The sequence below is a fragment of the Diospyros lotus genome, chromosome 2 (assembly GCF_014633365.1).
Source record: "Diospyros lotus cultivar Yz01 chromosome 2, ASM1463336v1, whole genome shotgun sequence".
NCBI classification, from domain to species: Eukaryota; Viridiplantae; Streptophyta; class Magnoliopsida; order Ericales; family Ebenaceae; genus Diospyros; species Diospyros lotus.
In genome coordinates, this window is record NC_068339.1 from 5,999,865 (window position 1) to 6,013,914 (window position 14,050).

The window sequence follows — 14,050 nt, forward strand, 5'->3', positions numbered from 1 at the left end:
TCATATCACCCCAATTTTTATTAATAAATTTTTGTGATAAATCAAAAAAATAATTAAATAGATAGTTTAGGTAATTAATTATGTATTAACACCACCAATGTTCAAAGTTAACAAAAGAGTGTCTTTTCAATAAATAAAAAGTACAAAGACCTTTATATTAAAAAAAAAAAAAAATCATAACAAGTGTTTGAACAAAGAACTCAAACCATAGAAGGTGAGAGCAATTTACTCTTTCTCTTTTTTATTTTGTGTATTCAAATCATTCTATTAGTTATGTAAATTTTTATTTCTCAAACAAATTAGTTGTTGGCATATCCTATCAGTTATGTAATCTTATTTATAAAATATGTTATCACCAAAAAAAAAATAATGGCATAAATATATTTATAAATTTAGCTTAATCACTAATAATAATTGATTTAAGACACCAAAATCATTATGCTAACATGATTACCTCTAAAACTCATTAAGAATTTCTTAATCCTAAAAGGACCAATTTAACCACAAGAGTTGTCCTCGTTGGAAGATTTAACCCACCACCTTACATTATAAGTTGGTGACACACCAAGTGGTATTTGCATTCTTCAAGGCATTGGCATTCATATTTTCAAAGGGAAAATTCTATACTGTCCGAATATCTCATACCGAGAGATTACCGAAGCTAATATTGCGCGATATTTTGATTGTCAAAATATCGCTATTCTTGAGAGCAACTCGGAGCAGGGTTTATCAAAAGACGCGCCTCTTCTTCAAGCACAGCTTCGCAGTCTCCTTCTTTCTCATCAACTGTCTTTTGGTTTCTCCTTCCTCCTCTTTGATGGCCTCTCGCCAAAGACACGCCTCCTTCTTCCTTGCCGACTGCCTCATTTTTTCTCCTTCCTCATCGCCGACGACCTGTTGACATAAACATTGAAAACAACTTGACAAACTGTTGTTGAGGGATGGAGATTTCTGGAACAATCCCCACATTTGGCACTCGAATTCATCAGCATATTCCTGGGCTCAACCCTTGTTCGTCCTCCATTTTCAATAACAAGATTGGAGACCCCATATTGGTATTTTCAATTTTGCCTCACCTTGTTAAAGGGGTTGAAAAAAAAGGTGCTCCGTAGTGAAAGTTTCATATGGACCTCAAATATCTCCTCTGAATACTGCAAAGGAGATCCGGTAAACATTGGCACTCGTGATTGTTAGAATGATGGTAATGTCGTGGGATAAGGAAGAAATTTCATGGTAGGATGGAATTTTGGGAATGAAGAAGGTGCTTATGCGGCTACTCAAAATGTTGCAACAGATCTCCCAAAGATGAAGAAGAGATGGAAGATGATGGCAGCTCAGCCGCTGAAGATGCTGCTTGACGGATTGGATGATGATCCTATTGGTTTTAGGCTTAGAGTCTGTTTTCATTTTGGTTGAAAAGCTGGTGCGAAATTTCAATTTTTCTTGGTGCATCAGCCGGGTGTTGCTATCCTCATTTTTGAGTGATCACATTAAATGCCTAGCTATGAGCTAGCTCAGTTGGGCTCTTGCTGTAAAATGGGGAAGGAACTTACCCAAATTTCGCAAAGCAGCAGGGTGTATAAAGAAATATTTAGATAAAAATTTCTAAGGTAATGCAAGAATCGCTTTTGTTTATCCTTGCTTTCATTTACTGTTGAGAAAAAATGTCGATAATTTGTCATGTTTGCGTTTGCAACCACTTCATCCAATCTAAAGCCTCAAAACTCTGCTAAAAGGCAATGTTGAGGCAAGATTTTGAGCAAACATAGATGACATAAAATAATTAAGGTAATGAGATGAATTGAACCAACATGATATAATGTCACAATGAGACAATCTGGCCCAAACTGTGTAAACTGTGTAAATGAGGAGGCTCACGCCAGAGATGGAGGGGACGCACGTCGCGGAGGAGAGAGAGAGGACAGTGGAAGAATGAGGCTAGAAATCGTTCAACTCTTTAATTAATGGCAGATATGTAATATTATTGAGGGGTAAGGGGTAAATTTGTCAGACCAAATTGACTTTGGTAAATTTTCGATATAATTTCTTGGATAATATTACACGAACGTAATGGTGGACAGAAAGTTGAACAACTCTGGTAAAATTACATATTTAACGCTTAGTGTAAAAGACAAGTTCACCCTCACTCTTTCTTTCAGTCTCACCTCTCACTCTCTCTTTCATTTTTATCTTTACCCGCTCATTTTTAAACCCATTCCCTCCCTCAAAACTACCATCTCTTAAACCCACTCTATCTCTCTCAAACTCACCCTTACAAGTTACAGCATCCACCCTTGCCCCTCAACTGCAATGAGCATCGCCGTCGCCCCCAATCCAATCGACCATGGTCAACCGTCGCCCTTCCCTCTTCCGGTTGCACCGCCTCGCTCTCACCACTGGCCACAGACCGCCTTCCCCCCCTTCCCATAGCGCTAGTCAGACCACCATCACATCCGCTGCATCCGCTCGCACCGCCTCGCCCCCACCGACGACTCCATCTCTTTCTCTTTTTCCTTCTCCCCCCCTCTCTCTCTAACACTCTCTTCTCATTTCTCACCGTCATTGCCACCAACGCAATCACCTCCGCCGACGTCCGGCCATTTCAGTGCCCATCTTTCTCTCTTTGGGTCTCTGTTAACTAACATATATATATATATATAATATATGATATATATGATATTATATGTTACTTACATATTATTTATTTTCTTATCTATTTATATTATTTGTATAAGCAGCCTAAGATTTTGTTTTAACTTCAAATATAATTTTTTATTTTTGTAAAATATAATATTAAGATTTAATATAATTTTACAGATAATTTTTAATCTTTCAATTCAAGCAATAGAAATAAAATAATAACATATAAATATACATAATTATTTATACATAAAATACATAAAAATTTATATTTTGTATGAATAATAAAGAGAAAAAATATAATTAAAATTATAAATTATTTAAACTTATTATTCTGAACAAGTAGAGAATAGTGGACTAAAAAAAAAAAAATTTATTTGATGCAATTCTCATAGACATATTTGACTTTTCCTTTATTTTGGGAAATTTTTTTAGTGAAATTCATAATGTTTCTTTAAATTAAAAAAATTTAAAGAGTATAATTTGACTTGTTATTTTTAAAAATTTATTTTGTAATTTTGTTCTATTTTTTAAGTTATAAAATATAAATCAAACTATAAACTATAATATGATAATATTTACTTTTAATAAAAAAATATATTCTTATATCCATGATGATATTATTATATTTTTTTATTTATCATTTATACAAAATATAAAATTTTATGTATTTTATAATTATCTTATATATCAATAATAACATAAAGATATATTTGAACTCAAAATATATTATTTATTTTTATTCTTATTTAGTCTATATTTTTGTTTAGAAAATATATATATTTAACCTAAATTATATTTAAATATATTTTTAATAAATATATTATATATTTGTATATATGTTGTGAGCCACAGAGAGAGAGAGAGAGAGAGAGAGTGGAGATGGAGGTGTCGGCGGCAAATGGTGGAGGCAGATGCGTCGATGGAGATGGAGGCCCAGAAAGCAAGAAGATGGAGGCGTCGGTAGAGGGGGAAGGAGAAAGAGAGAGAGGGAGGGAGGCAGAGGCGGAGGCGGGCTCAGGTAGAGGCGGGCTGAGCGGAGGTGGGCTTGGGCGGAGGTGAACAGAGGCTGGCTGGAGCGGAAGCGAGCTCGAGCAGAGGCGGAGGCGGGCTCGAGCGAAGGCAAACAGAGGTGGGGGTGGGGGTGGAGGTCGGCGTGGGCGGAGGCGGGCTGCGACTGGATATGTGAGAGGTAAGGGAGAAGGGGAATGAGAGAGAGTGAGTGAGGGGGAGGAAGGATAAAGAACGTATTGGGCGAGTATTCAAAATTTTAGATATAAAATATCATGATATTTTGATATCAAAATATCATGAGAAATTGGGTTGTTCACCAAGTTGTCCAAGATTACGTTCGTGTAGCATTATCCTAATTTCTTCGAGCAATGTAGAAGGGCTCGAGTCCTGGTGGAAGCGATTAGCAATGATTGTTATTGTTTAATTTTATTTTATTTTTTTAATGACAGATAAAAAGAGCCAAGTGGGATGATAGCGATATTGACAGGTAAAAAGAAATGGCAAAAAAAAAAAAAAAAATTACAAAGAAGGGATTAATTTATTAAATTTTTTAATGATTGAGATAGTTTATGTAATTTTTAAAATTAAAAAATATATCAAATTTAATAAAATAATTAGCACATAATACTCAAACAACCAAGAGATTGTTTGGTTTAACGGTTTGACTGCTTATAAGTTGCACAAATAATGTATAAATTATGTAGTTTTTGGTGATTAAACGTTTAGTTTGAATAATTAGCTTAAATGTTATATGGCTGAAAAGCTCTTATAACAGCATTTAGGAAAAGCTAGTACCCCAATTTTGGCAAAATAAACTGCTACGTTGACCAAGAAAAATACCATTCTACTATCAGAAACTCTATTCTCCTATCATTTTCTCCAACATCTCTTATGCCTTTTATCGTCGTTGGCGCTGTCACCCAATTGGAGTCGCTGCAACACGTCATTACCGGTCCTTTTTCTAGATCTAGATTTGTCGCCTAATGCCGTCAACCCTCCATCACTGTCGCCATCAATCGTCGCCTCCAACCTCGATTGTCGCCTCCTCCTCTATCGAGCATCCCTCAATCGACCGTAACTGTAAATATATATATTGTATATATATATTTATTAATGATAATATCTAAAAAAAAGATGTAATATATATTGTATTAACATATTTTTTAATAAATATATATAATTTATCTAATATTTAGAAATTAATTTATAATTTTTTATAAAAATGAAATTTTTATAATTTTTATTTATATTATTTAATATTATATTTATTTTAATCTTTTTTATCAAGATAATTTATTAATTTTTATAAATTAAATACATAATTATTAACTAATAATTTAAAAATATATTATCTACTTAAATATTATAAAATTTGTATACCAATAGCTGCCCCACTTAAAAACTCTAATAAAAAAAAGGGTAAGCAAAACGGCCTCTAGAAGGAGAGTCGTGAGGAAATTATTTTCCTTGCGGTTAGATGAAGTAGCCCAACACCGCGTGTGCTTCATCGGAGGAGAGAGAGGGTGGGAGCTGATATTGATTGATAAATACATGGATGGATACAGTGAGTCCTGGCTCTGCAAATTTTATTGCGCTGTCAACTCCTGTCGTTACTCTCTTTCGGGCCACCTCAACCACACGCCTCTCTCTCTCTCTCTCTCGGGGCAAAACCTCCGGGACCGATAAAGTCGACAACAGCTTTGCAATGGCAGAAACGATTACGAATCACACCATCGATCCACGAAGTGGCTTCTGCTCCGAAACCAAGACCTTCCACAGCCTCCGCCCGCAGGTGTTCATTCCATCGCCTTCCCAGCCCCTCTCTGTCCCGCACTACGTCTTCTCCCTCCTCCACGACTCTGCCCCCAGTTCCCCGCCGGACACCACAGATTTCATCATTGACTCCGCCACCGGCCGCCGCCTCACTTACTCCGACTTCCTCCGCCGCACCAAGGCCCTAGCCTTCTCTCTGCAACGCTCCCTCTCCAAAAATGTCGCGGCATTCGTTCTCTCCCCTCCGTCCATTCACGTTCCTGTCATATACTTCGCTCTCCTTTCGCTCGGAGTTAAGGTCTCTCCCGCTAATCCGTTATCCTCCGAGTCTGAGATTGCTCGCATGGTTCAGCTCAGCAAACCGGTAATCGCTTTTGCTACCTCGTCTACGGCTGGGAAACTGCCCTCTCTCCCTCTCGGAACGGTCCTTATTGACTCGTCGCAGTTTGAGGCCATGTTGAAGGTTCCTGAAAAGGAATGTAATCTGGACCAAGTTGTCAAAGTGGAGCAGTCAGATTCGGCGGCGATACTGTATTCCTCTGGCACGACAGGCCTAGTCAAGGGCGTCGAGTTGACTCACCGTAACTTCATCTCTTTGGTTGCCGGATTCTACTATAACCGGCGACAGCGTGAAGACAACGCTCCGCATCCGGTTGCGCTGTTCACGGTGCCGTTGTTCCACGTGTTTGGTTTCTTCATGCTGATTAGGGCGGCTGCCTCGGGTGAGACTCTGGTTCTGATGGAGAGGTTTGATTTTGAGGGAATGCTGAGGGCGGTGGAGAAGTACAGGGTGACTTACATGCCGGTGTCGCCGCCGCTCGTGGTGGCACTGGCCAAATCGGAGCTGGTGGCGAAGTACGACCTCAGCTCGCTTCAGATGCTCGGATGCGGTGGTGCGCCACTTGGGAAAGAGGTAGCCGAGAAGTTTACAGCACGATTCCCCGGAGTTGAGATAATTCAGGTATAGGGCGAATGGCTTGAACGTCTTGAAGGCCTATTATCTGGAAATAACGATCCTTATTTTGGCTGATGCTGATAGCATGCTGCTTAATTCTAAAGGCTGATTTAAAAATGCTGGATACCTGTGTGTTATTGGACCAGGGACATTCTCATCATCCACTTTGGGAGCATGGTAGTTTTATATGAATATTCTCTAGGTTAAAAACTACTTGTTTCAACAAAGCCAGTGAAAATCCTGCTGCTTCCCTTCTATTAAAAATTACAGTATCTCGTGCCATTTTCCTTTGTCAAATAGGTTATCTACTGTATAAGAAGTTGAAAAATTAATCCCTTAATTAAATCACCCAAATGTGGACAAGTTTTATGCAATTGCTTTTACCCTTCTTGTTTGCAAAATCCTAGAATGTGCATTCCTTTATGCGCGGGGAGAGTGGGTGATCATATGACCATGCAACATGGTAGAACAGTCCAAAATTGCACATTTGCATATTACAATGATCTCTATCATATAAAATTTAATATTTGCATCGCATGATGGTTTCGCTATTAATTTCTCCACGGGTGTTTTTGCCGTCTTACGTTGTAATAAATGGCTGTCAGTATATAGTTAATCAGAACCTTTATAATTGAGTTAACGACATTAATTTATGAAAGAAAAACAAACTATTTTTGTTGTGAACTCGTACCATTGGGATCAGAATGGGGTGCTCTCTTTTCTGTTAAGCTACTTTTGGTCCTGTTTTACCTAGTTGCTTTGTCAGGGATATGGTTTAACTGAAACTGCGGGAGTGGGAACAAGTATGATCGAGCCGGATGAAGGTAAGCGATATGGGTCTGTCGGTCGCGTAGCTGAGGGCCTGCAGGCCAAGATAGTTGATCCTGTTACTGGTGAGGCCTGCCCTCCTGGACGACGAGGGGAGCTATGGTTGCGAGGACCCTCAATAATGAAAGGTGATGGATATAGGGCTGTAACTTTTTGTTTTTTTCTCTCAAACTTCTGATATGCATCCCATTAAGACAACCATTAATAATCATCCAAGGCCAGATTTTTGTGGCATTAGACAGTCTGATGGCTCACATTGTTTAGGTCATACTTCGCAAGCTTCATGGTGCCTTGGTATTTTATAATCAGTAATGCTATTTGAACACTGTGTTTGACAATCACAAAATTATAAGTATTTTTTCAAATAATTAATAATATTTCTTCATGAAATTATCAACTATTTTTTAAAATTATAAAGACTTTAAAAATTAAAAGTGTTTATAATTTTTGAAAATTACAAACCCTTTTACATAGTAAAAATTGTTTATTTTTTAAAAACTAAAAACACTTTTTATTCATAGCAAAAATGTTTATAATTTTTAAAGAAGTGTTGTTAATTCTTTAAAGAAGTACCTATAATTTTGTGAGTATCAAAACACTATACAAATAGCATTACCGTTTTATATTATGTTTCCTGTCCCATCCTTTCACCTAGGTGATTGAAGTTATGCTCATGCTTTGGTTTTGTTCCATTTGGTCTAAAGTCATTGCTGGTGAGATGTTTAGTTTCTCATTGATGATATTGATCTATTGTTAATATAGTTTAGTGAATTATTTGACCAAATATGCATCATTATTGTATTTCTTACCTGCAGCTCTTACTGGTTCCTTATTATGGTGACAGGAGAACTCACCTTGACCACAGATCACTCTTATTTTCTTTTGATCAGGGCCATTTCTACCTTAAATAACTCTTTTTTGTTGGTTTTATCTTGGTTTAAAATTTAACTTTCATAAAGGTCTCAGCAACTAAATTATTTACACATGCATAACTAAAGAAAGATGCATGCTACCACATCTATTTCTATTAATGACTTTTTTTAAGACTTGAGCCCTGCTAATAATAAGGTGGCTTAGATTCTGTTTAGTTAGATAGATCTACTGTATATACTTTATGTAGAGTAGTTGAAACTGAAGTGAATAACTAGTACAACGGTACGAACAAAAATGAAATTTTTATCGTGTATTAGATACACGTAGCGGAATATAATATACATGCCATACAGAGTTTGGGTATTTAATCAATATGCATATTCAACAATTGAATACATAAATAAATCTTATACCTGTTGTCCGATGTAAGAATGGAGTACAAAAATGATTTCTGTACTAAGAATGAATCCATCTCAAGATGTGGTGGTCCTAGTCGGTCCACATCTAATATGCAACAAGGTACCGTTCTAGGCACATTTTCCCATACTAGATAGAGGATCTGCGTATCATCGGTGTCCGTGTCTTGAAATTATACACGTAACAATTATATGTATAATTTCTATGATTTTTCAGAGGAATAAGAAATAAGAGAAAACAGAAATGTGTGAAGGAGAGAGAGAAGGCAGACGCTGCCTCTGCCTTATTTAAAACATTTTCTACCCTTTCCCCCCATTTTCTTCTTCTCCCCATTTGATTTCTTCTCACGTTAGCCGCCCTACCATCCCAATAATTCAATTCAATCAGCCAATTTCACTATGTACTATGTGTTATGCACTATGCATTATTACTATGTATTATGCACTATTGACAGAGGGGTCAAGGGTCAACTTTTGACCAATCATTTCCAGAGACATTTCAGGCACACGATGTTGATACCAAATACAATACTATATGGTGTGTGACTTTCTAGATTCACTATCTACTAACAATTAGATAACACCGAAACCCTTTTTGATATGAGTCAACCCCTTAACCCATCATCGGAATTTCTCCAAATCCCGACTACGTTCCGAGAGTTTCTGAATAGCGCCTAACAGTGATTCATGACAGTGAAATCTCGCTTCAAGTGAACCTATTACAGTTGACGATTATCATGTGGTATAATCTTTTCATCACCTAATGTCCCGACTGAGTGAGAACCATGGAATAAGAGTAAGAAACTCACAAACTCAATAATTATGTGTCAGACCTCATTAATATGATCAGATGATGTCTCAGAAAACACTTTTCTTGATTTTCAATTTGCCATAGTCAGGGACTGTTCTATCACATCAATAGTGGATCACATAAAATGTTCACCTCATTAAATACCGACGAAGGCGATGAATCCTATTCCCAACACATGTTTCCATAAATCGGCAATACGAAACCACATAGATGAACGTTCTCACCTCTTGATTAGATTGTTCGACTCATTAACAAATCCCGTACATCAATACACAAAACAATTGTGTCGGTTCAAGTCTAAGGATCAACATACTATCACAACTTGATGACTCGACCATTATCTACTAGCCATGTGGTCAGTTATCGGTGTCACATTCAGTTGATCGTTCCCCAACGACCACCCACATGTTTACTAGCGATATCTCATGTCATGTGGCACGTAGCACACCATTTTTCCATCGATATCCTCATACTGAACGAGGTAGTAACCATTGTGCTAATCCATACTCGATTAATCGGACTCCCCAATTGGTTGTTAATCTGCTCCAATTGTTGCTGCATATTACGAGTTATTTTCTGTTGTTCTTCGATTGTTCTCCAAATTGCCACCAGTCCCTGATCACCATTGCAAGGCTGGTTGCTACATTATTGTCAAGGTCGGCCATTTGATTGGTTGATTAATGGTTTTGATATCATCTGACGCAGCGTGTAACGCGTGTGTAAAGAACTAACACACGAATGGTACTCTCAAAGCAATAAGTTTCAATCACCGAAACTTAGTCTCGGGCAAGGGAAGAAAAGTGAATAGGTCTTGCTGAAGAATTGAATAAAAAAAAACTGTTTACAAACCCTAACTAATGAATATTTATAGTGTTCGGCGATCCCATGGCATTATTGTAAATAAAAACTAATTAAAATTCTGATAGGATAAAACCCTAAAACATATGAAGTAGAATAGAAGACCTAAAAATTATGAAGTCTTCCGGACCGGTTTGGACTGGCTCTTGAACTGATGCCCTCCATCTTGTCTCTGACCTGGTTTTAGGACTGGTTGGAAACAGTGACCGCATCAATCCCTGTTAATAATAAGTTGTGCCTAGCTTCTGTTTAGTTAGATACTGTATCTGCTTTTCGTAGAGTAGTTGAAACAACTAGAATAAAAATTTGTTATCATTTTTCTAAAATGCTAAATATCTTGAAATAAATAATTCAAAGTATCTTATAAGAAATTTGTAATTGACATTTTCTTTTTAAGCCTTGAGCCTGTTAATAATAAGTTGTGCCTAGATTCTTTTTGGCTCAATATATTTACCGTATCTGCTTTATGTAGAGTAGTTGAAACAACTAGAAGAATAATTTAATATCATTTTTATGAAATTTTAAGTATCTTAGAGTAAAGATCATAAAGATCCTCAAAGAAATAATTCAAAATCTAGATATGAGTTTTATTGAAGGACTTGTTTACTTGTTCTTTATTACCTTATTACTTTGTTCACTATCGTGTTATTTCTTTGGGCCTTTGAAATGACAATTGTTTGATAAGGAGCATGATGGGAACGAATAGGTTATGTTGATGATGATGAAGCCACTGCATCAACATTGGATTCAGATGGCTGGTTGAAGACTGGTGATCTCTGTTATTTTGACTCCGATGGTTTCCTCTATGTTGTTGATAGATTAAAGGAATTGATAAAATATAAAGCATATCAGGTGCCTGCTTGCTCTGTTTACACAGTTTTGACTTGTAACTTGTTCTTTCAAGGTCATTTTACTGCAACCGAGTTGCCTTTCTGATAAAATCCTTTAAAAAATTGCAGGTTCCCCCGGCTGAGTTGGAATATTTACTTATGTCAAATCCTGAAATTGCTGATGCTGCTGTAATTCCGTATGTATCTCATCTAGTTTAAGCATTATAAACATATGTAGGAAATTATATATGTTTTTTTATCTTGGTAAAATTCAAATTATATATGTTTTCACACATTCTAACTTCTGGACCTTATGTACTTTTTCTCATTGTATCAGATGTGACAGTTTAATGCATGCACTACTGGCTTGTGTTGTTTCTTACTGGTGTGATCTGAATTTCAGCTTCATGCTAAAAGTCCCCCAGTCTTCTTCTCCTTGCTTTTAGTTGAATGAATTAGGTGAGACTTGGAATGATCCTCGCCCTGAACCTCACAAAGCTTGGAGCCTTGTGTATTACGAATGTCCTTTTTTTGGCAGACCATTCTTACCATGTAATCTCTATATTAGTCTGTATTTTATTGTACCTATAAAGATACGTGCTTTGAGGACACAGGAAAATTTAGGAAAAGTTGTATTCTCGCTTATAATTCCCAAACTTTGTCATATAGCTAAATGTGCTAATGTAGCAATATCAAGTTAGATTTGTGCAAGATTGGAAATTATTGCTTACGAGTTTCAACTAATATGACTTTTTTTACAGCACAAATCCCTATTCACTCCTTTTTTTTTTCTTCTGCAATGATTTATTTATTTATTTTCAATTTTTTATTATTGCTTAATAACACGATTCTAATTATTCATGAGCTAGGTTTTATGAGATCCATCTATATATGTTTTTCTTAGTAGACAAACACGAGTTTTTTTACCATGTTTGTTGCGTATTTATCTGACATTAGACTTGGTTGTTTTGACTCTCTAACGCAAGTTCGTATTTGATATATTCTTTCAATTTTCTTTCAATTTATCTAACATGGATTTGCTTTCTAAATGTGGTACTTATTTTTTGGATAAGTAATAAAGAAACACTAAAAGAACCACCTTAAGAGGAGAGAGAAGGGTGGGGGGACCCTGTACAAGAAAACCTGATAAAAAATTACAAAGTGAGCTTTCAAGTTGTATGAAAGACCCAAAGAAAAAGGTACAACCTTCACCATGAAGACAAACTAAAATGGTTAAAATCCTTCTCTCAACACTTTCCTATTTCTCACACCAAATATGCCACGCACAAACGGGAGGTCAGTTCAGAAACTCTTTCTACCTCCTAATTGGGCAAGCACAACCCCAAGAGTACAAAAGATCCTTCATACAAGACGATGTTACCCAGTGGAGAACTCAATGATCTATTGACCCCCATCCTTTTACAAATAGCACCAATTAGTTACAATTTGACCCCACTTCCTCAGATTTAGATGTTTAAAATGGCTCCAAGCGAACTAGTCCAAAAAAATAAAAATAAAAGGCTCCCCTTGGAGGAACTCTTGGATTCAACAAAGATTTTCAAGGGAAATCTAATCTACCTTTGTTATAAAGAGTAACAACTCCATATGATATTGGAGGGATCCACACCCATTTGTCCTCCCCTATCTTTTTTTTGAGATAAGGTCTCTCCTGCCTTAACACCTAACCTTAGATTGAATGTTTCATCAACATGGAATGAAAATATGTTGATGTAGGTTTTAGATCCAACCTATTTCTCGGCCAAATATAGATCAAGCGCAGTAAACAAGAACACAGAAACGAAAAATACAATCACAATTCACACACACAAATAGCGACACAGCAAGATACGTGTTTGGATCAATAGATCCTACTCACAGCAGAGGCTCTGCCTCTAATCAATCCACTAAAATCTCAAGTTTACAACCGATTACAAGATTTCAAAAGGAAGTAAAACTGTATTGCAAATATAGCAACTGAAAACAAAATCCAAAAATGAGAACAAGCATAGATCTGTTCAAACCGATCTCAAGATCAAGGTCTAGGATCTGTTCTTTTCAGCCTACCAATCTCTCACGCCTTAGGCGCTTAAAACAACATAGAGATTAAAAGCAACACTAACTTACCAACTGATCTTTACCATAGAAGCAAAGAATCGATCAAATGAGAGAGAATGATTCCCAGGATGTGTCTTGCTTCAAGAGGCGCCGATTAAGGTTTCAAAGAGTGTGCAAGAGAGATAATGAGAACATTCTGGAGATTAGAGCATCGGATTGTCCTTTTATAGCAGAGCCAAATGGATCGATAAATGGGCTGCGCCAGTAGCAAATGCAACACAAAAAAGCATATGGGCAGGGGCTCGGCTCATAATAAACTCAGCCCACATATAACCAATGGCCCACATGATATATATCAACAGAATATGCATAACAATTAGATTCAAATAAAATGAATATAATATGAATCTCAATTTCATATAATAGCATGCAATCAGATTTGATAAATCAAAATGTAAATGACAAAACATTTAAACAATTTTGAATCACACAAATCAACAGTTGAGATGCAAATCTTTAGTTTTAGGTGAACTGGTACTTCTTTCATAGCTTTGAGGTGAAGTAGGTTGCATCAGAAGCCAAAATAATAAACATTAAATTATCTGCACACACAATATTAGTCTGTTCTTTTTTTTTCCCTTTTCATTTTATTTTATTTTTTTTACAATTTTTATGGCTTGCTCATGGAATTTGACTTGATCCTTATATTGTCAACAAATCATGTCTTTCTGCATCACTCGGGAACAGTTATCCTGATCAAGAAGCAGGGCAGATTCCCATGGCCTTTGTGGTTAGAACACCTGGGAGCAAGATTAGTGAAGCTCAAGTTATGGATTTTATAGAAAGACAGGTACGTCCTTCTGAATAACCTTAAACAGCATTAATTGGTATTTTATCGTTATACAATTGTGCACTGAATACCTCAAAGACTCAAGAAAAGCTCCAGTTGCTGACTGAACAGTTCCATGGCATCCAATATTCTAAAATTCCTGTGGAT

General features: G+C 36.5%; 1 protein-coding gene across 6 annotated transcripts in view; it reads left to right on the top strand.

Moving 5' to 3' along the window:
• Nucleotides 1-5,172: 5,172 nt before the first annotated feature.
• Nucleotides 5,173-14,050, top strand: part of LOC127793925 (4-coumarate--CoA ligase-like 9) — a 29,740-nt gene continuing 20,862 nt past the window's right edge. The window contains exons 1-6 of one of the 6 annotated variants that reach the window (XR_008021511.1): nucleotides 5,173-6,388; nucleotides 7,149-7,338; nucleotides 10,875-11,020; nucleotides 11,128-11,195; nucleotides 11,336-11,457; nucleotides 13,801-13,903. Coding sequence is in view for 4 of the 6 variants with exons in the window: in XM_052324724.1 (XP_052180684.1) it covers nucleotides 5,210-6,388; nucleotides 7,149-7,338; nucleotides 10,875-11,020; nucleotides 11,128-11,195; nucleotides 11,336-11,444 (1,692 nt within the window). In the remaining 2 variants the exon portion in view is untranslated. Of the gene's footprint in view, nucleotides 6,389-7,148; nucleotides 7,339-10,874; nucleotides 11,021-11,127; nucleotides 11,196-11,335; nucleotides 12,518-13,800; nucleotides 13,904-14,050 lie in introns of those variants that run through there. The other 5 variants (XR_008021512.1, XM_052324724.1, XM_052324725.1 and 2 more) reach the window with 5 other exon arrangements.